Source organism: Platalea leucorodia (assembly GCF_965183815.1).
Source record: "Platalea leucorodia genome assembly, chromosome: 1".
NCBI lineage: Eukaryota > Metazoa > Chordata > Aves > Pelecaniformes > Threskiornithidae > Platalea > Platalea leucorodia.
Window position 1 is genome coordinate 81,971,087 of NC_138823.1, and position 27,156 is coordinate 81,998,242.

At 40.4% G+C, this 27,156-nt stretch overlaps 1 protein-coding gene across 1 annotated transcript; it reads left to right on the forward strand.

Moving 5' to 3' along the window:
* Window positions 1-5,066: 5,066 nt before the first annotated feature.
* Window positions 5,067-18,650, forward strand: OTULIN (OTU deubiquitinase with linear linkage specificity). The gene is made up of 8 exons (XM_082308435.1): window positions 5,067-5,185; window positions 6,161-6,496; window positions 10,318-10,391; window positions 11,219-11,313; window positions 12,589-12,732; window positions 14,695-14,820; window positions 15,830-16,099; window positions 17,434-18,650. The coding sequence occupies exons 2-8, from the start codon at window positions 6,183-6,185 to the stop codon at window positions 17,626-17,628; spliced, it is 1,218 nt and encodes a 405-aa protein (XP_082164561.1). The 5' UTR covers window positions 5,067-5,185; window positions 6,161-6,182; the 3' UTR covers window positions 17,629-18,650.
* Window positions 18,651-27,156: the final 8,506 nt, after the last annotated feature.

Consider the following 27,156-nt stretch of genomic DNA (forward strand, 5'->3'; position numbering starts at 1 on the left):
TTGGTATCGATGAATTGATTTTTTGTTGTTGTGTGATTTTTTTTTTCATCTATATTGCGATACATGCTCTTAGGAGTAATGCAAAGCTGAACTGTTGTGCCCTACACTTAGAAAAGGATACGAGGAACTTCCAGTAATAAGTAAAACCTGCTGAACTCCTTCCAGGTTGCATCAGCATCCCAGAGATGAGTTCCCAGGGATGTGTTCTTGCACAACTGTTCTGGTTTCAGCTGGGATAGAGTTGATTTTCTTCCTAGTAGCTGGCATAGTGCTGTGGTTTGGGTTTAGGATGAGAATAATGCTGATAACACACTGATGGTTTAGTTGTTGCTAAGCAGTGCTTACACCAGTCAAGGACTTTTCAGCTTCCCATGCTCTGCCCAGTGCACGAGAAGCTGGGAGGGGGCACAGCCAGGGGGGCTGACCCAGACTGGCCAAAGGGCTATGCCGTACCGTATGGCCTCATGCCCAGTATATGAACTGGGGGAGGTGGCCGGGGGGCAGCGATCGCTGCTCAGGGACAGGCTGGGCATCAGTTGGTCAGTGGGTGGTGAGCAACTGCATTGTGCATCACTTATTTTGTACATTCTTTTATCATTATTTTCCCTTCCTTTTCTGTCCTATTAAACTGTCTTTGTCTTAACCCACGGGTTTTACTTTATTTTTTCCCAATTCTCTCCCCAGTCCCACTGTGGGGGACAGTGAGCAAACGCCTGTGTGGTGTTTAGCTGCCTGCCAGGTTAAACCACAACAACGATGAGTTATTCTTATAACACAGAATTGCATTACACTAAAAGTAGTGTTCAATGATCTCCTTCATTCACACGTTTACATGATTTTGGGGTTGAGTGGTACCTTGGGGTTGAGAATTGAAATCTCAATTTTGTTTTCAGCTGGGAGGCTGAATCTCACCTCTCCCATAGGTATAGGAGCTATACAGCCTTCTCATGGGAAATTATGGTAACAGGAAAACTAGATTTGTAAGTGAAATAGTCTGAGCTATTCATAGATCACATACAGGAAAACAGGCATGACTTTGGGTTTTTACTGTAGGCTTTAGCAATGCTTACTCATCTGCCTACTTTGCAGATGGAAGTTTGAAAATACAAGTTTTAGGTGTTTTGGGAGTAACATAAAGATCTTGGGTTTACGTGTCTAAATTCTGCTTCAGGCCCATTCTAAAAAAAAAAAAATAAATCTTAGCGCAACCGGTTTTTATATCTTCAACAAAAGTAAACAGCTGCTCCATTTTTTCTGTATAGATACATCTATCTTAATATACAGTAACTTATTTCCAAATATGTCAACATCATTCTTTCAAACTAACTTCAGAAATTGAACAGAATCCTGTGGACATTCTTCTTAGCATCCATAATTTCAGTATATTTGTAATTTGTGCACATATATTTATTATTTGCGATACTAGCTCTCCCTGAAGACTTTGCAAAAGGCAACTGTCCTCTGTCGGAAAATATAGCATTGTCAATGGATATGAGGGATTATGTATAGCCCAAGCTCTAAATTAAAGGAATTATGACTAACACCTTATTCTCAAATGCCAATGCAAAATACTGGAAGCAGCTGTGTGCAAAAAACAAGTAAAAACTGCATTGTTGTTTCATGTAATGCACTTAATAGTTTATGTAAATCTGTTGCTCAGAAATGGTACATACTTGGAGCAAATGAGACTAATTTTTTAAATTACACATATTTATTAGGATATTGAACTGAACAGACGAATCACAAAGGGGTCTGTTTGTTTTCAGGGAAGTTTAAAAATGGATCATCTCAGAAAAAAATAGTTCACCAGTTCCACAGTCTTTGGAAAGCAAACTTCAGGACTTTATGCTCAAGTCCTTTTGTATTTTGAACTTGGTAGTATTTGATTAAAAAAAAAAAAAAAAGAAAAAGAAAAAGATGTTTTGCTTTGTTCAATCTACAGTATTCTAGACATATTCTATATAAATTCTTACTGCGCTTTCATTTTACCTGTTTTTCTTTTTTTCCTTCAACATTAAATTATTTAGTGGTTGCATGCTCTTTGACAGCTACTGCATTCAGTCCCTAAGACGCTGTTTTTTATTTGCAATCTAAAACTATTCTTTGAATTTCTGCAACCTGGAAGGCAATGAGTAATACACAACTCCTCTGCCACACTTGATCTTGTGAAATGTGTCACGGAACTTCCAATTATTTCCAGATACTATATACCAACACTAAATCCAGAAATACCCTTTGCTAAGAAAACAAATTTCACATACGCTTGCAATATATTGTTTACAAGAGGTAGAGAGAAACCTCATTTTTAGAAGTAGTTGACATAAAGGCTGAATTGACAAATGTTCTCTTGAATTACCTTTATCAATCAGTTCAACTATGGGATATATCTAAGCTGAAGATTATGAATTTTTTCCAGTTGTTCTTGTGGGGGGAGCACTGGGTGGAGAGAGTAGGCTTTTCTGTTGAATTTATTTGTCGGCCAATGACATTTGGGACACTTTTTTTCAGTTAATGCAAACACAAAGTTTTATTAGGAACATCACTACTTTGGGTATTTAGTTTTGGTCTTTTTGTGATGAAGAGAAAAACATTTCAGTCATGTGATTGACAGAAGCCCCATCTGTAAGCAGAAAAATACTAAATGGAAAAGACTGCATCTATTTTTTCAAGTTCACATGGCAAGCATTACTGTAATGCTGCCTGACATGTGACATCATAGCAAGGTTTTCATTTAATAATTCTTCAGAAAGGAAACATAATTTGCGGTTTAGGAACTTTCTGTTACAAGGAAACAGTTCCACATAGAGCAAGCATAGAATTTGGAAATTTCATTTCATAGCTCAGGTACAGTTCATGTATTTTTCAGTGTCATTTTGTAATACACCATTTTGCTCATGATAGAGAATTCGGTCTAGCTTGCAACTTCACCTGTGTTATAAAGCTGTGTGGAATTATTCTGCTCTGTAGTTCTCGGAAGCGTTGCAAAATGGTCAGCCAACATGTCTCTCGCATAAAAGTTGCTGAGGGAATGGCAAGTGACTAAGAACCTAAAAAAACCCCAACAACTGAATCTTAAAAGAGCAGCCAACTGTAATGATTCTTAAATGCTACTGAATCTAAATTATTTTAATTATAGGAACATGGGAAACAGTTGGGTGTATTTCAAGTGGACTCGCTGTTTGAACAGGAGTAAGCCTCAAATGGCCAATGTGAAACCAGAATGCATTTTGAGACAAACCAGTTGGTCAGTTGTTCAAAGAGGTTTTTTCCGAAGGAGATGTCAGTGTCAAGAGCAGTCCAACACAGATGTAATCCACAAGAGCAGCAATGATTAAAAAAAAAATTAAGGTAATGCCTTTTTTTTCAAATATTCATGACGATACTTCCTTGTGTCTCAAGGACAAAAGAAACAGAAAAAACTTGTTTACAAAAATGCCCATCAGTTTTATGTGACTTAAAAGTTTCATGATGTTGCAAATTACTTATCATTGCCCTTTTAACCTTTTATAGGTTTTACTACCTGACCTCCACCTTAAAAATGTTCTCCCTGTACTGTCTGATACTCTAAACACATGGATTTTTTTTTTTTTAAATCATGTTAATTGAAATTCCTTTACTGTCAGCATGTTTGTAGTTACTTTCCCAGTCTTAGCATCATTTGTATTACTGAAGAGAAAGCGTATTCTTATGAGGGAAATTCCAGAAAGACGACAAATACTTTTCCATTTTCAGGCCCAATTTCAAGGTGAACACCCTCCAAAACGCTCAGACTTCAGTGAACTTTTTTCTACCACAATACAGCTTTCCTACTTTTTACCCTTCTCAGTATTCCATTTTTAATTGGGTATTGGGTATGCTTAACTCTTGAATAACATGTAATTTTGAAAGGTTTATCATCTACTCTCTACATAGGTTTCTATCCTGTCTGGAGTTTAATAAAGGTGCATTAGAATTTGCTGATATATTTTTTTGCTCCTGGAAGAGGCTTCCAGCCTCTGACAAGCTCCGTAAGATGGCTGTCACATACACATACATCTTTGCAGTGCTGGGCTTCCTCACGAGTATTTTTACAGGGAGCATCTGACAACAGAAAAGCCACTCTATTTCCCCTCCTCTCCTATATTTAAGAGAACTTATTGTTGTCTCCAAGCTTGGGGATTTTCGTTTAACTCCTTTTATTTCATGTGAATTTAAGCCTTGATTTTGCACTGTACTGGAAGCTGGCTGTTTCACCAACCAACCAAACAAAAAACAACGAACGAAACAAAACCCCAAAACACAACCCCAAAAACCAAAAGAGACACCAAACAAAAGCCTCCGGTGCCCGCGGAGGATGATTTCAGAGGAGGGTCCCTCCTTCGCAGCTGACATTACTGCGGGCACTCCCTGAGGAGGCCGCACCGCGGCGGTGGCGCTGAGCGGGGAGGCGGCAGGCCCGCCTCTGGTGCCGCTTCCCCCGCTCCCCGCCCGCCCCAACGCCCAGCAGCGAGGCCTGGGACGCGCGGGCCCCAGCCCGGCCAACCGCCGCGACCGTTGCGCGCCTCATCCCGCCGGCCCGGCCCGGCCTGGCCTGACCAGCAGCGGTACGGCCCGAGCGACGGGCGCCGTATTTTCCCCCTCTCCGCCACCAACGCGCATGCGCTGGAGGCCCCGCCCGCCGCCGTGTCTCGGTGCTTTTCGCGTGACGACCGCCGGGCGGAAGGAACGCGGAAGAAAGGAAGGAAGTGCGAGCACGTACGAACGCTATTTCCGGCGTGATGACGCGGCGGCGGAGGATGCCGGCGGCGGCTGGCGACGCGGAAGCAGCCGTGGAGCCGCGTGAGGGCCGGGCGGGCGCTTGCTCGCGCGGGGCCGTGGCCGCTGCCGGGGCGATGGGAGCGCCGGGCGCGTGCCGGCGGCCGTTGTAGCCGCCCCCGGAGGCGGGCGGGTCGCGGGGCCCGGGCGCTGAACGGCGGCCTCTTCCGCGGGGAGCCGCCGGCATGAGCGGCGAGCGGCGGGCGGGGAGGGGCGCGGCGGGCGGCGGCGGGCTGCGCGCCCCCCACGGCCCCGGCCAGCGCGCAGCCGGAGCGGCGGCGGCCTCCTGCGCTCGGCGGGGCGCGGCTGCTGCTGCTGCGGCGGCGGCGGCGGGCGGCGGCGACGATCGGTGTCGGGCCCGTGGTCCTGCAGGACAGAGGGTGGCGGAAAGGTGAGGCCTCGGGTGCCCTGCGCGGCGCGGCAGCGCGGGGAGGGGTGGCGGGGTGCTGCAGGGGGCCTGGCGCGCCCGGGCCTGGGGAGCGGGGCTGGGGGTAACGGGGACGGGGTGCGCGGCGCTCGTCCTCAGCGTCGTTCTGCGGGACAGCTCGGCAGGTAGCAGGGCTGGAATGCAGAGGGGCAGTGACATCTGGGAGAGGAGGGTTTGTGGCAGGTGGGAGGCTTTAAGCTGAGGACAAAAACGCGTTGCACAGTTTTAAGGTGTTTATAGCGGCTATTAGGCCTGTCCGTTCTGAGGTGACCAGCCTGGGTAGCAGTGGTAATAATTGTCTAGAACGTGAATGTGGCAACTGCAGAGCAACCCATAATTTTTTGGGAGGGTTATGTATCAATTTAAGATAAATATCCCTGAAAATTTACTATATGGGCACATCCTAAGCCTTTGGAGAGCTGGCTAGAATGGAGTGTAGAAAGTCCTGTCCTGATAACTTGGAAATCGTATCGGAAGGAACAAAGATTGGAAATTTTTGCATTAAGCAATAATCCTGGTGCAGTGGGAAGTTTTATAGAGCAGCGCATGAGTTTGTAAAAATCGTCCTCTTGCAGGACTGAAACTTCTTTCATGGAGAAATTCTGTTAATCCTCAGGTTTCTAGGTGATAACACCCCTTGAAAAGAGCAAGTGTTCAGTCAGGGCGCTAATGCTAGCATGGGTTGTGTTCTAGTGTGGGCACAGATTAGCCTAGGTAAGAAATGAAATTGGCTTGCTGAGGAGAGGAGTTTGACAATAGATGGGGTGCTGTGTTATCTTAGAAAACTATTCTGGATTTTGTTGCTGCTTTTGAATAATTTAAGTACCTTCTGAATCCTCAGAATATACCATAACTGTTGAAAGATTGTAATTTTCTTAAAACATGTGCTTTTGTTCTTCTGTGAGAGATACTCTTCATATATTTCTTCATTCTTCAAAGCCAGGATAATTTTAAAGGGTGGATGACAGATCCAGCCAGCCTTTCTGCAGGTGCAGAACAGACACAGAAAAAAGAGAGTGTTGCCACACAGCTGATGAAGCATGAAAAGGAAGTTGGTGTTCCTTCTAATGAACTTGGTTCAGCAAAGGCAGCTACTGACCAGAAAGAGCAATCTACATCGGAAGTAAGAAAAGACTATGTATACGGAAGTACTGGGATACCTAAGAAGACAGATACGATTAAATCACTTGTGACAGATCAGGATGCATCTAGAAACTGTGAACTATATCTACCCGTGTCTAGTAATTGTTCAGCAGTGGAGTCATCTGAAGACAGGTGAGGATTTTTTTGATACATTGACAGCTTTTCTGTAGAAGGGGAGGGGTACTTTCAGTTTGTGAAAGTGAATTTCTTGGCAAAATTTCATATATGTTAGTGTCTTAATGAAATAGGTCTAAATGTCAAATCTTAAACTTTGAAGGCTGCTTTCACCCTTTAGATGAATTGCTTATTTTTGTAGTTTATTAGTGGTCATCTTTCCCCGTTTAAGGGAATAACTGATGCCACATTAAGCTCTTACGGGTAGGATGCAGAGCATGGGAAACTAAGAATTGAAGGCAGATACTCTGGTAGCTTGGTTTTAACCTTTTGAACACTTTGTTAGGTGCAGTGCTGACAATCATAGAAGGCTTTTTTTAATCCTGACACTTCAGCTTTTTGTTTGTTTGTTTTTTGTAAACCTCCTGCTATAGCCTGAAGTAAAAATTTAGTTGTGTGATTCAGATTTGACAGTAGAAGTCTTTTCAAGAATATTTGGTATCTGGAGGAAGAAGTAAATATGAAGGTTTTAAAAAAAGATATTCCAAACTTCTGAAAACAAAATTAATGCGCATTAAGAGTGACTTTATGTCTTTGAAGAATACATTAATAAAGTAAGAGAACAAGTGATTTCTAATTAATCCTCTTTCTATGGGTAGCCAGTGAACTATTTTAGACAACATCCAAAATCTACAGTAAGTGCTGACTTACTGAAAAATTCACTAAAAATAAGTACATGTTTTCAAGGATGCTTTAAAAATGTTATTTCATGCTTAAATTACAGAGTAATTTAATATGTTAATGGAAGGTTTTTAATATTAACGCACATTTAACGTTAATACACAGATTCATATAAATATGTATTAAGTGCATTTCATATGTTGGCAAAAGTGTGGTACATAAGGATCTCTATCCGTCTGAATTTTCAAATTAGCTGCTACTTGGCATACTAATTTTGTTTGATCTAATATGCCTGTACATGAACTATTAATAGCAATGAGTTTAATCTGACATAAAAACTTAAATATTCAACCCTTCATGTTAGTAAACGGAAGACTGTAAGCCTTGTTTTTGCTTTTGTATGGTATCTTTAATACTGGGAGTTCTAGTCCTGCAAATCTGTTAGTATAAAACTATTTATATTTTGCCCATAGTGCTTTCCCTTCTCTCCAGCTTAGTTTTGCTTGCTCTTGTCTTAACATGTTGGGGTTTAGGTTTCTTTGGTGGTGTGGGATTTTTTTTTTGTTGTTTTTTTTTTTTTAAAATGCAAAGCCCTGGATACTTTAAGTAAAATCTGACATCCTGTTTTTTTTCCTTGGTATCTTTGGTTCAGCAGAATCTGATTTACTAGTTCAACAATTTAAGTGTTTACACACAACACTATGCGTTCTTTTTTTTTTTTTTTATTTTGTGTATGCGTGTTTTCATTTAATTATTCTTTTCCATCTGTTATTTTATTAAAGAAGTATTAATGTGAAGATTAATGGGGAAGGGCTTTAGTTTCCACATTCTTCTTTCCACAGATTTACTTAAGAGTTGCTATGCTAGAACAATGTTAAGATGCACTTTCAGCTCTGAAATAAGAGTGCCTGGGCAGATGGATTGCACCTCTTAGCTACCTTGATTTCAAAACAACTCGGTTAAATTGCAGTGCTTTGTTTACGCTGGATGTCAGTCTGTCAGGTTCTGAATCTCTGGGTTCTATTTTGCCAACTCCCAGAAAGAAGATGGGGTAATATCTGCAGAAGGAACATGATGCTGCTTACTTGACTCAAAAGAGAAGTTTGGTGTAACCTCACTAGTTTACTAAGTTGAGCACTTTTCCTGTTTGTGCGTTATAACCTAAATGTATTCAAGGATGTATCCCAAAGTAATGCTTCCCCCTGCCCTGCCGCCTCCCACAGGATCCCTTGTAGAAGCAGGATTGTTCACACTCAGAGGGAGAGGTTGTTGCTTTATATTTTAAATACTTAGCTTATAGATAAGGCAGGGTGGAGATCACTGCTGTCAGATGCTGAGTTGTTTGGATTTTTCATGGTATTTTCCAGGTTATTAAGTGTTCTTGAAATTCTTCACAAACCATAGTAGACCTTAATCTCTGCTGAGAAATAAGATCATGCATGGAAATTAGGGTTTGTCCACTGCCACACTGTAACAAGGATAAGGACTTGGGATAAGTATTTCTATGTTTTTTTTGTCTCAGCGGGTTATACTCTTTTTATGGAGTACTGTGTTTAACATCTATTGCATCTATTATTTCTGTTTCAATTAATAATTATGCAGTATTTTTAAAAATCAGATTTCAAGCAGCTACTTGAGCACCCAGGAAACCTAGTCTGAAAGTTAAAGGTTTGAAACTTGAGTAAAAACTAAACTGTATTTTCACATGACTGCACAGTAGATGACAATTTCATGCTATTATTAACCTATATTTGTCTTTATACTAAACATGTTTTTTTTTGTTCTCAAGGCAAATATATGCAAATGGGTTATAAATGTTACCTTTTTTAAGTAAGTTGGTTTGGATATAAAGAAAAAGAAATACAGAGCCATAATTTACCAGTGAATTCTTTCAAGTTTAATGAGAGTAATCTGATTACCAGCTGCCTACATTAAACCCATTCTTGCACTCTTCCTAACTGCTTGTCCTCCCTTAGTAGTTTAAGATGGGGCAGGGTCACTGCCTTAATTTCTGCCAGGTCTTCTGTAAGCATGCTGTGGTTTGGGTTTGGTTTTTTTTGCGTAGTAGATTAGAAGTAGTGGGCAATGAATAATAACCTTACACTTTTTTTTTTCTGCACGTGTACTTTCTTCAAGATATAAACTTTCAATGTAATCTTTTAGTGGTAAGCCTAAATGATTTACTAATGTTTGGTGTTGTATGGGTTTTTTTGAAGCATTTTAGCTGTGAAACTGTGATTTTAAAGTTCATTTGCTAGATGTAGTTACATGACAAATGCCACTTAGAATCACATGTAAAGGAATGTGCCATTTACAATTCTATTTTTTGAACGCTGTATGGACCTCCATTCTCACCAGTAATGTTCACACCCTAGCTTTGAGATCTCTTCTTGATTATGCTAGGCTGTGCATAGAAACAATATCCTTTTAGGCCATCATTTCCTCCCTCGTGGTCATAACTTGAGTTCAGAATGTCAGTATATAGGCTCAGATGGAGACATTTGACTCTTAAGACAGCATACCTTGACAAAAGAGCCCATATTATTTGAGGAAGACATGTTTGGCTGGATTTCAGTTAGCCTGCAGTTTGGATCACACTTAGAATTTTGTTGTCTTTGAGTTTGTAACTTTCAAACCAACTGCAGATAGCTGTCTCCTTTTCATCATGATATTGTCATGTGTTCTGCTTGTTACGAGGCAGATTGCTCAGCCCCAGTGGAGCGTAGATACAAAGCTCTGGTGAGTAAAGCATTCCAAGTTGCATGCATAGGTTTTAGTATTCACATACTCAGCAAATAGGCATTTTGGCTTGTATCTTTTGCAAATTCATGCTGTAAAATTTACAAATATAAAGGGACTTTAGTACTCTGTAGTCTCCATACAACCAGCAGAAGAGAAATTCAGGCAGTGATTTGTTACCAACGTAGGTATCACAAATAACAGAGGGGAACAGTTGAGAGGTTTTTTTAAACTTTTTTTTTTTGAGAACTCATGTTGGTTTTATGAAAATGTGTAAGATGGAAAGCAAATTAAGTCGAAAAAATACTTGGAGAAAGACTTAAGTACTTGCCTGTAGTTGTAAACAGAGGAAAGGGTAAATTACTACAAGATTTGTGCTGTTCCATGAACTATGTGTTATGTGTTGACTTCTGTTGCAGTGAGGAGGACATGTATCGTGACGCAGAAGAAATAGAGAGAGAGAAGATGTTACTTTGTGAGACAAGCTCTTCAGGTACATTTGAACTTTGTTTCAAATACAGTATTACAAGTCATTGTAGCACGAATTCGTGATGATTTGACACCCTCATTTCCAAGGATTTTTGTGCACAGATGTCTGTGTGTGCAATAGAAGTTACTTATAATGACTTAGTATGTTGTGCAGTTTAATTCACAAAAAGATCAATTTTATGTAAAACTAGTTGCTTTTAGTGTATTTTTTTCCCCTGTGTTTCTATAGTTACTTTCTAAGAGAATGTGAATCCTTTGGAAAGCAGTCATATAGCCCATGTTACAAGTGGTGTGCTTGAGAATTACTGGTTTATATTGATTATAGCAGCATCTGTTGCTGGGATCCGTTGATAACCTTATTACTGTCTGTTTTGGAATGAAGGCTGTTGGGATTCCAAGAGAAAACTGTATTTCTTCTTTCTACCATTGTTTCTGGCTTACTCAGAAAGTTCTGTTATCTTCCTCATAGTCCGACTGCTGAAAGAAGAAGAGAAACTTTTGCCAAACATTTTTCTGATTGCTAAGAAAATGAAGAGTACTTTACTAATTTCTACTATTTGCCAATTAATATTTTTTCAGAGGAGAGGAGCAGAGTGTTCTCTGTTCTGTTAGCCTGCATCACTATTTTTGTTCACTTGTCATTTTCAGAGCAAGCTGGATTTTTTTCCCTCTGATACTAATAATTACTTAGTAGCTATAGGTTGTGCTGCCAGTCTCCTTTGGCACCAATGTTATTTTAAAGTGATAGAGTGTATTTAGAAATTCAGTGCTTTTTCTATGTTGTTCTGTTTCACAGTTCTCAGTATAATGTTACATATTCTTTTTTGACAGAACATAAACTAAGTGTTGCACCTGAAATGGACGTCATGGAGTATTGCAGAAAAGAATGGAGAGGAAATACACCAGTAGCAAAAAGGATGAGAAAGGTATCAGTTCTCTTTTTGTTGAATTTTGTTGGGCTTTTTATTTTCATTTGTATGTTTAGTAGGTGGTTTCCTATGGGAACAATATTTAAAACAGAAAATGCAATAGCAATGTTTTCCGGTGTCTGGTAGTAGAAGTGGCTGACAACTGGAAGATGGTTTCATCTGTACTCGTTCAAAATGTGTTTTTTGGTAAGGCTACTTGTTGATAGTGTAGGGTTCTGATTAATACTGTTCTTCATTACTGTTTTCAATTCAAATTTGATTTATTACCATAAAATGGTTATTTTGTGGGCTGTTGAAATGGCAGAGCAGATAGCCAACTTTTTTGGCAGAAGGCAAATAACTGAAGTTGGTGAATTGCATGATTTTTAAGATAGGGAGCTTTAATGAATAGGTTCATTTTTTCTTAATTTTTTCCTGAATTCTTATTTTTGATAAGTTTTGGACTAGTTTTCTTATATTAATCTTGAGCTAGTGTTAGAAAATAAAGCATAAAGTTGGTTAGGTGTTTTTTTTGTTGTTTTGGTTTTTAAACACAGTTTGAAAATTTAGTGGTAGGTATGTGTAAGCCTAAAAAGTACTTTTCATAAATCAAAAGATCCGTATGTCACCTTCAAGAGATTAGTAAGGGAAATACAGATGTGCAGAGCATTGAAATTTGCTAGGTTAGCTGAAGAGACATACTGAGCTTCAGAAGTTACGTTTCAACATTGCTGCTTCTGCTAAAAGCCTATGTATGGGAACAGCAGGGAGGGGACAAATGTGCTGAGGCACATGTCAAGATATTTCAGTGTAAACACAAGTTTTCCCTGAGGCAAAACCAAACTACATGTGACACATATTGGGTAAATGGAATGAACTATTGCTGAAACTTCTTGTAAGCATGATATATTTTTAGATTTATAGTCTTGTGTGTGTACGTATGTTTGGATTCTTTTTTTTTTTTTTTTTTTTTTAACTTCAGTGGGTTAGTTACCCACATTTCAATGGTATTTCTGCACTGTCATCAAATAAATGCCACAGCCAATTATCTACTTAGATTTTTTCGGTTTCTTGTTTGTTATTCAGCAGAACTAAGGAAGTTTTTTTCCAAAGCTTAATTTGTGGCATTTGAACTTCTAAAATGGGTAGTGGATCAAGTCCTTTTTTTTTTTTTTTTTTTAAATAGCATTAGCATTTGGATGCTAATATTCCAATATCTTTTATGATACCAGTGCATGACCTTAAAATGTTTTATTAATGCTTTTGTGTTACTTGGATTTTGTGTTTTTCTAGGGATATGAAGCAGTTGCTCAGAAGTTTGCATCTATAAGGAGAGTACGAGGTGATAACTACTGCGCACTCAGAGCAACTCTGTTCCAGGCACTAAGCCAAGCTACCCAGTTACCAAGCTGGCTGCAGAGTGAGGATTTTACTTTGGTACGTGTCAAACTCCGGTCCTCTGACAGTAGAGGAATGTTGGTTCTAACTTATTGGATCATTTTATGATCACATTTCTCTATTATGCTATATAAGCTCACTTCTCAATATCCCTTGAATTGAGAATTGGTAGTGTTCAGTTTTGTTGTAGGTTTACAGTGATTCTTTCAACTTGGAATTGAGTCCAGGTCCCCTTAGTTTCCAGTTTATAATGTCTAAATGTTACTGTAGTGCTGACTGTAATGTAACTTGTCTGTCTTCATCTTGCCCTCTTGGTTTCTTCTTACTGCATGTAATACAGCAATAAGAGGTTTCCCACAAGACAGCTGGTAATAACAAAAAATATAGACAACTTATTCTCAGCACATTTGAAAAAAATGAGCTTTTCAAAATTATCATATTGTATTCTTGTGTGCCGTATAGTATATGGTTTCTCTAGAAAGTGGATTAACAAATTGGATGCTGCAGGCTTTTCAGAATGTGTGTCTTACCCATGTCTTAAACGATACTTAAAATAAGTGTAAGAGCAACTCCAACCTGACATGAAGAACAGTTCTTATGGAGCACTGATGGATAAGCAAAGCAAGGTGTCTTACTAAGAGTAGAAGAAAAATATTCCAGAAATTGTCTTGCATCAACAAAGTCCATTTGGTGGTATCAGTGAATATGGAAGAAACATGTAAGAAGCTGCCTATACAGAAGTGGCCCACTTCAGAGGAGTAAGGTTCCAGTTGTCCAGGTTGCTGCTGGAAATGTAAATGATGAATGTCTGATGCAGGCTCTGTGTTGTAGGCTAGCAGTCCAGGTAGAATCACACTGCACTTACTATCTTTCCGTATAACTTTAGAGGCCATCTTATAATTTCTCATTGTGGTCACTATCATTGTTAAGTAAACTTCTGCTGATAGGTACAGCTAGCAGTACAACTTTAAAAAAGGTGTTGTTTTTTGTTTTGTTTTGTTTTGTTTTTTAATTTAAAACAGTGTTTACATGCACATTTCTAGTTGTAGAAGTTACTAGCGTATAATCTTTGATTATTTGGTTCTGTATGTCCTGTTTAGTTCTGTATGTCCAGTTAGCGTAGGATGCCAGGCTGGGGTGGTGGAAGGTCTGTGTATATCTGACAAATACTTGGTTTCCATTAAAGAGAACATATTACTAATTTGGGGTCCTCATAAAATGAAAAGTGGCTGGTAATGGCTGATGGTATATGTGCTGCTCTAGCCAAATATTTAATTCATTGTGAGACACAAGTTGTTCTTCCAATTCTAGTGATAAAATGGGTTAATAAATGAGAGTAAAAAGCTAGGCATGCAACTGCCAGGATGTCCTTCAAGAGAAGTGTAAAAGCTCTTAACTGAGCAGGTGTAGCATGTGAGCAGTAAAAGAGGCAGTTCTGAGGCTAAAGTATGATCTGATGCATCAACTAATCCCTACGTTGTTTTCTTCTTTACAAGAAAACCTGTCCCACAGTGTTTTAATTATGTTCTCTGAAAAGAAAACACAGTTTGTGTGTTCTGGACAAAGTAGTTTGCACTCCATCAAGACTTGTGGCTTATCTGGTGGATGTCATCACATCTTTAACCTTCTCTTCTGTTGGCTCAGGGACACTTTCAAACACAGTCACTATCATCAGCTGCTGGATGTTTTTTTAAGTAAAAAAAAAAAAAAAAAAGCCGTGAGTAACTGGGGTGACTAATTTTTCCAGTGCTTATGTATTGGTTAGATCTGGAAATAGTAATAGACCAGTATTCTGACTGTTATCCAGCAAGTATTGTAAAGAGCCAATTTGTGTTCAATTACAGTCATCTTAGTATGACATCTGTTCAGAAGAACATATGAGGGATTGTTTTAAGGTGCAAAATGTTTAAAAAAAAATCAATAAAATAATAATGTGCAAGTTGGTGGCTTTTCCTTTCAAGATTTTTGACTTAAGCTGCCTTCTCTTCTCTCAACTTCCAGCTTCCTGAAAACTTGCTGAGCAAATATGACTGGATCAAGCACTGGCAGCTAAAACAGAAACTGGGCAGGAAGATGGGAGAAATAAGTGATGAAATTAAAGAATATTTAATACTTCTAAGGAAAAAGGTTGGAAAAGTATTTGTTTATTCTTGGTCACTTGCAAATAAGAAAAATGACAAAAATTTTTGAATGGGGTGAATTTAGTGTAACAATGCTTTCACTAGTGAAAGTGACTTTTCTATATGTATACTGCAAAAAAATCAAGGAAAGAATATCTGTTCAGATCTGTGGGAGTTTTCTGGTCTGTCACTGCTTGCATTAGCCTGATGTTGAAATTAATTTGTAAGCAGCTCTGCAGAAAACTATTAGTTAGACAGGTTTCACTGAAGAAATTAATGTAATAGAGTAATATTTTGCCTCTATTTCTTGTATTCATTTGAAGGAATGATGTATACTATGGATAAATGCTGTTGCTACCTTGAACAGGTCATGGAATGGAAAAAAAAAAAATACAGAATAATGCTGAAGTAATTTCAAAGGAGTAGTTTTTGTTCCATATTTTACACGTTTTTTTTTCTAGGTTAATGTAATGGGAAGATGGCTGTGCCCATTCAGTGTTCGTACTATGTTGCTTAGCCCGATCCTCTCCCCTCTTGAAACTCTGGAACCTATTTAAAAACTCTTCAGTTGTTCCTGTCTTACTGTGTATGCATATTCTCTGTTTTTGAAAGCTTTTAAGAATATTTGAAAGGCTGCATTCAAGCATTTTCTGAGGGAGGGGATGAAATACACGTTCTGAGTAACTGAAATGTAAAGAATATGAAGGATGTAGGATTTATGATACAGGAAACAAAAAGATTATTACCTTACTGCTTGTTGTCCCATGACAACATTTGTTTTGCCACCTTGCAACAATTTCCAACATCCTCTTCTTTTGCTTTGCTAAGGACTAATTTAAGCAAAATCAGACTAACTCAACTTGACCTTGAGTGTTTTTAAAAAGGCACAAAGCCCTTCATAAATTAAATTCTGAGTGCCTATTCTGAACATCTGACAATTCACAAGTGGCTTTTTACAGCTCTTGCATGGTGATGGCTATTGATATATGTTGTGTGTGTTTGTTTTTTTTTTATAGTGGAAGAACATAAGTGAAATCAAGGATCCTATTGAGAAACAAGAAGCTTGTGATAAATTGTTTAAAAATGAAGAGGAGGAGTATAGTCTCTATGAAGCGCTGAAATTTTTGATGCTTAACACTGCCATCGAATTATACAATGATGATAAAAATGGAAGGAGAGTTCCTGTCTTCTCATGGTTACTGTTTGCACGGGATACATCTAGCAACCCTTGTCAGTTAATGCATAATCACTTGAATCATATTGGTCACAGTGGAGGCCTCGAACAAGTAAGGAGAGATTGTTCTTACGGTGTTATTTTCCTGTTTTGGAGGTTTTGGATTCAAGTGGTTTAAGAAATCACCCGGCTTTTGTTGATCTGGCTAAATTTAATGGTGTAGGGTCTGGTCTTCCATTGGGGAAAAAAATAGCAGAACTGCTTGCTTGTAGTAAGAGCCTGTAAAGGCCTTCCTTTGAAAACATTGATTTCTGTCTGGCAGCTGACACTTAGGGTAGCATTCTTTGGAAGTATGGTATTCTATTAATAGTAACATTGTATTAGTCTCTTAATTGTTAGCTTTTTAAAAAATATGATAAAAGCTAATACTCGAATTTTGAAGAGAAGATCGCGTATAGTACATATACTTGGTAAATTCTGATAAGCTGATGACAGTTACTGCCTTATACGTTGCAGAAATGATATGCATATTACAATAAAGTCCCCAAACAAAATGTAGTGGTGAATGAGCTGAATAGTCTGAAAGATTTTAGAAACATCCATTTAAAAAAATCCCATTGAATACGTTACAAGTGTGGTACTGCATTTGAATTCACTACTTAATTATAGACACTAGAAACATGGAAGTGTGATGTTTTGTTTCTGTTTATTGGCTTAAAAATCTGATGACTCTAGTATAGATAAAACAAATGGGTTGTTGTTAGTGTTAAATTAGCTGATTCATTGGTGACCTTTTTGCTGCCCAGTTTAGTCAATAAGTAATATTGCCTGTTTTTGTGCTGACTAGGTTTATTTATTTCAGTGATATTCTTTGTAAATTGTTATTTAGAACAGGGTATGCTTGCCACTGTAGTAGACACGATAAAAGATTTTCCAGCTTTTTTCTCTGAATTCCTTCTGGTATCAACAGGCTTTGTAAGGGCTTTCCATCTGCTTTTTATTTGGCTAGAGAGTTCAGAGTACCCTCTAAGAGGGAAAGGAACGTTGCCTGAAACCCTTTCTTGTCTGGTTCAGTGACTTAATGGGATGAAAACTGATACAGGAGAATGTCTTTCCAACCTATTTGTGGCAGTAGGGATGTGGGATTCTCTGTTTAAAGTAGCTTTTTTTTTAGGACTAATATCCTGCTGTGCCATTGTTGGGTCTGAAGAGCTCCGTGTTAAAGGCGTGATATCTTAGAGGTATTTGTGCAGCAAGTTAGGAATGGCTTGAATGATCAAGATATTGAACTAGAGATGCTCATATATATGCATCCTCATTTACTTCATATTTTTTTCTTTGTACAGAAAGATCATCTGATAGGTATTAGTTTAGTACTTTATGAGAAATATCTTGTAAAAGGTATGTTTAATTTTACACATCATATTTCTGCTTTTTCCAATGTAGGTGGAAATGTTTCTCCTTGCTTATGCTCTGCGGTATACCATCCAAGTGTATCGATTGTATAAATATAGTACTGATGAATTCATCACACTTTATCCCAATGACCCAGAGGAGGACTGGCCTGTGGTGACTCTCATAACTGAAGATGACAGACATTATAATATTCCAGTCAGAATGTGCCAAGAGACTATGCTGTAAACAAGTGATTTTTTGGCAGACAAACCTGTGCTGCTTATTGAGGTTTCCAATACTATTTACAAACAGGATGATGATGAAATCTGCGTTATTAAATCTACAACTTGAAATCCATGTTTCAGAAGTTTACATCTGAACTAAAATATCAAATAGGTACTAGCTTAAAAAGTTTTGCAAGTATGGCTTTTGTTGCCCCTTAAAAAAAAAAGGAAACATCTGTAATCCTTTTTTTGAAAGGCTTACTCTGAATAGGAATGCAAAAAACTATAGATTTACTTCTTTTAAGAAGATAGGTGAGGCTCTGTAGTAAGACATGAGCTGACCTTCTGCTCCCTGAAAAAATGAGATAATGCTGAATGGGAATTTCTGGAAAAGTAAGCTGGCAGTGTCCTGACTGATATTTTTAACGCTGCTTAGAAGCAATTTGTACAAGTCTGGGGTCTCAGGAAGCCATATAATTCTTTTGCAGTTGGAATTTAATGCCTGCCATGGTTTATGCTATAAGAGAGATGTTATTTAAAGTTTTCTCATGCTTCGAGGTTTTTTCCAACATGAATATCTCTTATTTCGAAGCCAGTCATCTGTTACACTGAAAATAGAGAGCTCTTCCCCTTTTAACCCCTTGAGAGGATCATGGCAAAGGGACTTGATAATAAGGGAGTATAGAAGTTGTTTGTTAGGTCACAAATTCAAAACCTACACACACTTCCCTTTTCAGTCATGATAGCTGGAATGAGATAGCCACGTGCCCACTAACTTCCATGTCTGTTCATATTACTGTTCCTGTGATGTTAATCCTCGCTGGTAGATGCTGTTGAGAACATCAGGATTTTGATTTGTCCAGGGAGTGCAGCAGATGGAAGTAAACTTCTGGTGCAACTTGTACACTCTTGGGAGGAGCATGTGGGAGGTTCTGTTTCTGCTTAGAATTATTCATTATGCTTTAAATTGAAGGAATACAGAATATATCGGATGCTGGGACTACTGACATACCAAAAAAAAAAAAAAAAAAAAAAAGAATAAAACCTTCACCTTTAGCTTAAAGTGGAAGTATGCCCTAGAGATGATTCTCAGAGCAAGAGAGTGAAAGCTGATACAGATGAAATGCTGATCATACACAGGTCACTCGGCTTCTCTTAGAAGGCCGTCTTATAGAAAAGGAACCAAATATTCTGGAGGAAATGACATGCAAAACTTCAAATTCTCCTGTTTTGTTCTACTTAAAATTAATTTGTTTGTTAACTTTTCTTTTATTGTGAAAGGTAATTACACAATGAGAATGTGTATTCACTATGTTCTAAAACGTCTTTTAGACACATCTTATTGATACCTATCGTGTACTCAGTGTTATATTTATCATGTTGTCTTTGCCTTTTAAAACAACTAGTTTGATCTGTTACTGAAAATTTCTGGGAGCTACAAGGAAATAAAAATAAACCAATTCATCTGGCAGTATTTTGTTTCTTGTTTTATGCCCCTTTTTCTTTCTAGCTTTGTATTTTTGAGTTTTTAATTTTGAAATCCTTGTTCAATCTAGTTATTTCTTGAAAGCTGCAGAGCATAGTAATGTATATAAAATAAGTAATTATCGGCTTGCTGCTTGCCCTTGGACAGCAAAAAAATTTCCCTGAGTTACTGTTATCCATGTAACGCTGAAGGGGAAAGAAAAATTAGCTTTTGCAACTCACTGAACTCTGATAGAAAAGTTGTAGTTATGATTTAAATAACTGAAATTATTGAAATCTTGATGTCTTCGAATTGTCATATATTGTTGAGATTATTTTTTAATCAACACCTCTTTGAAAAAGACATCTTTTTCATACATTTAGAGCAGTGGCTCTGAACGTATGACAAAAGCCTGTAAAGCAGGGGCTATTTAAGGGCTGAATTTGCAGTCATTAGGTACACAAACAATTCACATAACTGGCTTGTACGTTGCACTGAGAAGCGCAGGACTGAGCGCAAGGTACGTGTACACCTTAAGTCGCATATTGTTCCTGCAGAAGCTGAGTAACAAACAGTAGAAAAACTGAGGTTGCTTTGTATTTTCCATCTGTATTTTGGAGATAAGCAATGAGTCTGTACTGTGGTGTGCAGTATATTGATTTAACTTAAATTTTGAAAAGTTGTCAGCTGTCAATTTTATGTTTATCTAGACTTATACAATGGATAAATGCTGCTTTTCTGTTGGGTTCCCCCCCTGTATTCTACTGAATAAACCGAGTCAATAAATGAAGTGGAAGTGAGGGATGGAAAAGGAAGAGGAACAGAGGTCCAATCAGTTCTGTCCATGAGTCTTACATGTGAGTAACTTTATAATAACTGCTGTACTTCAAGATCAACGTACTAAAGGAAGCAGATGCTTTGCTCAACACCTGGCGTACTTTGTTAGGTACAGTCCAGATTTTTAATACTGTAATATGTGAGCTCCTAGAAGTTAGTAGAGATGAAGAAAGTTCACTCTGACTGTTGTAGTTAGTGTGCTTTTCGTGCAAAAAAATACTTCACCCACTTCAGGCCCATCTTTCATCCCTGCTTTAATGTTATTGTTACGTCCAGCTTCTGCCCTTTACGCTTTTTGGAGGAGGAGGAGGAGGAGCATGTTGGTTGTGTTCTTCAGAACCTTTTCAGCATACTTTCAGGTATTAAATGGAAACGTCCTGCTTTCTATCGTAGTGCTTTGACTTGGGCTACACGATTGCTTTTTAAAAAGCATTTAAGAATCTATTTTTCCCTAAACACAGTTGTGGTCTACACAAAGCTTTTATTTTGCCTTTCTTCGGTCTCCTAGGAAGAAAGACGTTGTTCATGGAGACTTACCCGCCAGCTTCCCGCCTGTTGGTGGAAGCGTACAGCAGAAGTCCCTTGTGCGAAGGAGAACAGAGGCTGAGGTGATGTTGCTGGGCTGGCAGGAGGGGAAGGAAATTGCACTGTAGCCTGTGGGAATAGTTGGGCGTGGGGGGAGAGAGAGAGAGGTGCTGAGCTGGAGGGGCAGCGGGCAAGGCGGCAAAGCCGAGGCTGGGCACGGCTCCAAGAGGCTTGTGCTGGAGCCAGCCCGGTGGAGCCCCGCGGGAGCTCACCCCGGAACCCGGCTGCCCCAGGGAGGTAAGGGGGTGCGTTTGGTTCAGGACTGTAACTTTATTCAGATTTCTGAGTCAGAGCTTGACCAAATCTTGGCCAAGTTTGGTTTTGTGTGACAGCGACAGCCCTACCATCAAAAACTAGTGAAGGAGGGCGAAGAGCGAGGTGAGAACTTGTACCTCGCCAGAATGGCGGACAGGGTCACGTATCCCAGTGTAGGTGTTAAAGGAAGCGTTGTGTACCAAGCGCAGGGCTCGATTCGTGATCTCATGTCCCTGATACTTAACAGTGTTGGTTGTGCAGCCCCTGCATCTCCTTGTCTTCTGGACATAATGGCCATTTGTTCCCCCAGTACGCTAGCTGGCAGGATAGGACTGAGAATGTTTGAAGATGGCCAAATGTACTTTATGAACGCTCCCTTTTTTGGTAACGGTGGAAGATGACAGGCGTCACGTTCTGGAAGCTTGCCACTAGATGAATGATTGTGCTATGACATCGACTAATGTGCTTCAAGCCAGACACGTTCAAAGAATATTTCCATTTATAAATTTCTTGAGGAGGAGAACCTCAACCTCTGAGAAATGGAAAGGAAATGTTATTAATTCCACAGAGTTAAAAGTGGAAAAGGGAAGGCTTAGCATGGTAGAGGCCTCTCAAGAAAGGTGGCTCTCTAGTCGCTTTTCCCCAGAGCATTAATTTTCTGCATGAGTGCTGATGAGTTGCTCTTATTTCTGTTCACAACTTCTATTCAAGTCAGTGGGATGCCAAAAAAACACCCCGAGATATATTGAGCCATTGAAGAACTAGTCAGTACTGACTGAAAATTGTTTGATATCAGGGCTGTCGGATGAGTACTGTGGCATGCTGAGAAAGCAGCAGCACATTGAATCTGATCACCACCTGCCTCTTCCAGAGGATTGTTCCCCCAATTTGGAATTCTGGTTTTTGGAGTTGTTTTTTTAGACACCTGCCCAGCAGGTCTTTGACATGATACATGTCCTTCGGGCCATTGCAGCAGACAACTGCTGCAGGGACTGTAGCAGGTAGCCTTTGCACATTCTCTTCAGCATCAAGCTTTCAGTCTGACAATCAAGACCAGTCAGCCCAATGATGTGTCATTTTTTTTTAATTGAAAAAAAAAAAAAAAAAGATGTCCCACTTTATACAAACAATGTTATTATGTAGGCAGAATGTGGAAGGTATGATAACTTTTTTTTTTTCCTCTTACTTCCCTAGAATCAGATAATTCTTCAAGTGTTTTCCTTGCTAGGATGGGACAGAATTTAGACACTGTCCTTGTTAGATCTGTTGGGCACCCATCCATCTTTAAAAAAAAAAAAAGAAAAAAAGAACAAGCTGCTATAATAATCATGAAACTAATATCGTCCTTCTCAAACAGTTTTGTGTTTCACAGAATACTCACTGGAAATACCCACTTTATAGTCTACAGCTGACCCCCAGTGCGTACTCTTGGTGTTTAAGTGGCTTTGCAGAGGAGCCCAGGAACTCCTCCTCGCCCGGCGCGGGACCAGGGGCAGATGTTTGCTGGCAGCTGTCGCTGCAGGCCAGGGGAGAGCATGGAGGGACAGCGCGGGCTCACCCGCGTCCCCGCTGGTGGCACTTGGAGACCTTCCTTTCCATCAGAGCGAAGGGATCTGCTGGCTTGTCACTTCACCTTGGTACTCCAGCAAGTGCAAAACGTGTTTACAATACAGAAATACCAATCATACTTAGTAAATACAGTATGACCAAAATGGTTTTCCTTCTGATCAAGTGATCTTGAAAGATCATAGTTTAGCAGCATCAGCTTACCTTTATAGACTCGTGTGAAGGGATGTATTATTTAAAAGTAATAATGCACATATAGATGAAAGACATTTTAAAGATGTGTGGAACACTGTGAAATGAAGTGGTAAGAGACTTGAGATTTTTTATTTCTTTAATTTTTTTTTATCTTTTTGAATATCAAATAGCTGATATGTTTATATCTTGAATAAGAATCTGCTAGTAGGGTTTGAAATTTGTAGCAAGCCCTCTCTTTGGTTTCTGAAGTATCTGGTTTTGTTTATGTATTCATCCAAACCTTCAGCTGATGTATTGACACATTTGAGTCTTCACAGCCAGACTAATTCCTGTAAGAATTAGAGGCTTAGCTGAGACATGCTGTGTGATTCGGAGCAGTGGTTCTAGCTTAGTGTACTCTCTTTACACAAACACAAGGCTATAAAGCATCAAGAATAATGTATGTTGAGAAATGGTGAGGTTAGATTCTCAAATTGTCTAAGAGCAAATCAAATAACTTTAAAAATGTACAAATCTATTAGTTTCCAACCACATTTGCAGGTGTGCAGAGCATACTTTATTTTTACTGCCTTTATTATATAGGGCAAAAAAATAGTTCTAGCCATAGATGTTTTATAAAGATTTAAAGTGCTTAGAAAAACAGAATAAACACGATGATAATAATTCTCTGTTACTGCCTATACCGTTGTTCTTGAATTGCTGAGATGACAAAAATTATTTCTGTCTGAGAGGAATGTATTCAGTGTAAAACACTGTATCCATAGACTAATGGATGTAACTGTAATAGGCTGTATCTTGTATCACTTGCTGGACTGCTACTCTCTTCATATTTCTGAATGTTTTCTGCATCATAAGTTTTTTTTTTTCTTTTTTTTAGCATGAAAGGTTAAGAGAAATAGTAAATTATATTTAGCAAGGAAGAGGTACAGTCTGCAGGTTTATGGACCATAAGAAAACAGCGGCCGTTTCACTCAAACTCTTTCTAGAGCCCCCTTCTTTGAGTAGATTTTTTTTTTTTTAAGTATTGTGTAACATTTCGGCCTTTGTTTTACAGTAGATCTGGGCGTTTTGCTCAAAGAGTGGTTCTGCAGAGCTGAAAGTACCCGCTTGGGTGAGAGCCTGCTTCTTGCCACTGCTACGGCAGGTTCATCTTTGTTGCCAAAGTTCCTTTTCTGTGCCAAGGTGTAACGAACTGCATCAAGAGAGCCCTTGCATTCTGGAGGCCCGTGTTCCTTTCAGCATGTAGGGTTTAACAGCAGTTTCTGGTCCCTCACCTGAGCTTGTCTTTTGAATTCATATTGTTGAGGGGGGCAGAAGAACCAGTAATAAAATTTCTTCTCTGGGGTCATCATTGAGGTGCTTGGCTAATAGGGTTGAAAAGAAAGAGGGAAGGGGATTTTTACAACTAAAACAACAAGAAAAAACCCAAACTTCAGGGAGTTAACAGTTTATTTCCCTTGCATTAAATAGCAAGGGAACTTGCATAAACAAGGAAATAAATTGCCCAGTGGCAGGCCATGCTGTCTCCTGCTGTGTGTCTCAAGACTCTAGTCTTCCATCCAGGCCCCCTAAGAAAGTCCCCAGAAAACACCCAGCTGGAGCACCACTGACCCCCTGGACCTCCTGCAGGTATCACCACAGGGGGCTGGCACACGGTGCTTCTGTACTAGCTTTTAGTATCTAATATTAATGTTACTTTTAGACTATCAAGTGGTTCCATGGTGTTCATTTACTGATGAGCCCTCTGTAGAGCTCTTTCCTCGCTCAGACATGCTGGGGTTTCTCTCATCAAACAAACAACCTCTTTTAATTAACCAAAATAACTGAGGGCCTTTTTAAAGATAGTAGGTGATTGGAAAGATTACTTAAAAAAAAAAAAAAGTTACATTGGAGCAATGCTTAGGGCTGTTTAAACTAAATCTGTGATGGCTTCCACGATCACCTGGTTTGTAAGGCACCCAGATGAGAAGTCCAGGTGTTACTACATCCCCCATCACCCCACCCCATGGATGCTCCATTCCAACGTGTCTGCTTTCCCAGCGAGAAGACGGAAAACAGTAGCAGAGGTCTCTGCTCATGGAAAATTCAAAGGAAGCAACGGTGTGAAATTTCCTTTGCAGAACTAAGATAAAAGGGGCAAGAGCTGCAGTTGTGAAGGCGATCCTGTTGCACCGCGGGGCTACGTTGTCATTGGTGGGGCTTGCCACTGGAACACCTGGTTCTTCAAAGAAATGCTGCACTGGATGATGTGTGCATTAACTACCCGCTCGTGGTAGGTGGGCTCGGTGCGCAGCAATCCATTTTGGCTGCAGGTTTGGGAGCACTGGCTCCAGCTGCTGGGAAAACGCTCCTCTGCTCATGAGACACGGGAGGATGCTGCACCTTTTAAGTCACCTAGAGGAAGAAGGCTTGCTTTTTCCTAGCTACAGAACAGCCTGCATAGAGCGTTAATTACTGCTTGACTCTCTTCTGGGTAGTATCTTGCTCAGCAGCCACTCCTAGGCTTTGGCTTTCCTCCCTGCAGGCATCTTTGCCATGTCGAAGGGACTGGGAGAGTGTTCACCGTGGTCGTCTGACACCTCGCTCAGAAGTGCTGTTTCAGGCAAGCCCAGCCAAAAGATGACGGCGGTGCTTTCGCTCTCTTTGTGCCGTACCTCTGTTTGTTAGTTTCGGGATTCTTCGCCTGTCTGTGGTAAACGAGCCCTTTTCTGTCCCTTGGTGCAGAGCAGATCTTCCTCGAGCAGTGTGTCTGCTATAGACCTCCAGCAGAGCTGTGTTCTCCCACCCCTTCCTCCCCCTTCGTTATTGATTATTAGACACAAAAAGCAGATGCCGTGCAGTACCGTCTGCGAGCGGGAGGGTTTCTGTCTGTGGCTGAGGACTCTCTTGTCTGAGGTCCACGTCTGCCCTCTGGGGAAATAAACTGGATTGTATTTCAGTATACCTCATCGAGGGAAGAGCTAATTGTCCTCTTTACTGATGGAGGACCAGAGGAGGGTCTGCTGATGGGAGAGGAGGAGGGAGGGGGAGAGAGGAGACTTTCAAGACTGCAAACAAAGAAGGTGAGTTAATAATGCTATTTGCTATCACACTGCATGTCGTACTTTTTACCTGTTCACAAATTGACCCTTTCTTGCTTAGGGAGAGAGAAATAAAGCCCATGTGCTACCTGAAAGGGAAAGCTTAGTTTGAGAAAGTCAAACTCACTGCATGTGACTCTCTCTTTACATTTTCTGGCCTTGCTCAATCTGCTCAAAATGAAGCAGCGTGGCAGTAAGCCTCATACCTGTTTTCGAACAGGCTCTGGCCTTCCAAGCCGTGGGGATGTTGGCTCACTTGCCCCTGCCCTCATGAGCAGGTGCAGAGGACTGGCAAGCACAAAGGCAATATCTTGTTCTGCAACCTACCCAAGGCCTTTCCTTTTTCTTTTCTATTTTTTTTAATCACGGCCTCCTGCCAGGCCAGTGCTCTCGGCAGGGAGACCTGGACAAGGTCAGGCCACGCTCTTTGCAAGCGGCCATGGGCAGGCAGCGGCGGGTGCCAGCAGCTAACGAGTGTGCACTTGTGAGCGGCTACGGGAGTTATCGTTTGCTGATTTAGATGCCCTAATTATGTTCTTGGCCTCGTTCAGCATTCCTGGTCTCAGGCAGGAACGTGACCAGACGTGAGCCAATCCTTTCTCCAGCTGTGGGGACAGCAGTCGGTGGCTGGAGAGCAGGAAGGGGAAGCTGGACATGGCGAGAGCCACAGCCAGTTTAGGGGTCTCCGAAGGTCCCCGTGGACAGCCCCGCACCAAGGGCCAGGAGAAACAGAGCTGCTGTTCCCAGCTCCATCACAGGAAAGATGGGGCACACCCCGCCGAGGCCAGGGACCACCGGCCCCTGCATTGCAGGGGGGATGTGGCCGCAGATGCCAGGGGGATGCGAGGGTGGTCGGGGAGCCCCAAGGAGAGGAGACAAGATAAGGCAGGCAGCAACTGAAGGGCTGACAAGGCATGGGGGACCCTAAGGCAGGCCAGGCTTTAGGGATACAGGATGCTGGAGATTTCAGGCTGCTTAAAATTGAAAACAGAAAACAGTATGTGAGGTGGTCATTTTGTGGGCTGGAGAAGCTGGACTTCTCTCTGAGAGCATTGTCTGGATCTCTGCTGTGGGCCAGCGTGAGGAGAGCTGAGGCAGTAGAGTCCCAGGCGGTCAATCGCAGGTATGAGCGAAGCCCCACCATCATATCTCTCCAAGACCTTTTTAAAAACAGTGGCTGCTCAAGTGTTGCATCAGGAGAGACATTTAAGGCTGTGGTCCCACAGTCAGCCTTCTCGCTGGCTCTGGGTGGCTCAGATTTGGTCATTCGGGAGTACCCAAGGGACATGTTGGTCAAAAATCAAACACTAAACATTTTTGGTTAAGGAATGTTTTCACAGTTTCATATGAACAGCTTTGGTGGCTTGCCAGATGGATGGATGAAGCATCTTCTCATGACATTTGAGTTTGCCCTGGCCTTCTGAGAGTTCTTCTCTCCTTTTAAGTACTGTCTGTTTAACAGGAGTGATAGAAGTTTTAGATTTGGTGTGGAAAAAGTATTCTGGCCATGGTATTTCCATATTAGCAACACTTGGAGGCTTTGTAGAAATAAAGAGCTTGTCTTGCA

What these genes read in the sequence shown, in the direction of transcription:
- OTULIN (XM_082308435.1), top strand. Translation starts at nt 6,183, where the DNA reads ATGACAGATCCAGCCAGCCTTTCTGCAGGTGCAGAACAGACACAGAAA. An exon ending in AGAGTGAGGATTTTACTTTG is followed by an intron (nt 12,733 to 14,694) that starts GTACGTGTCAAA and finishes CTCAACTTCCAG; the next exon opens with CTTCCTGAAAACTTGCTGAG. An exon ending in TAATACTTCTAAGGAAAAAG is followed by an intron (nt 14,821 to 15,829) that starts GTTGGAAAAGTA and finishes TTTTTTTTATAG; the next exon opens with TGGAAGAACATAAGTGAAAT.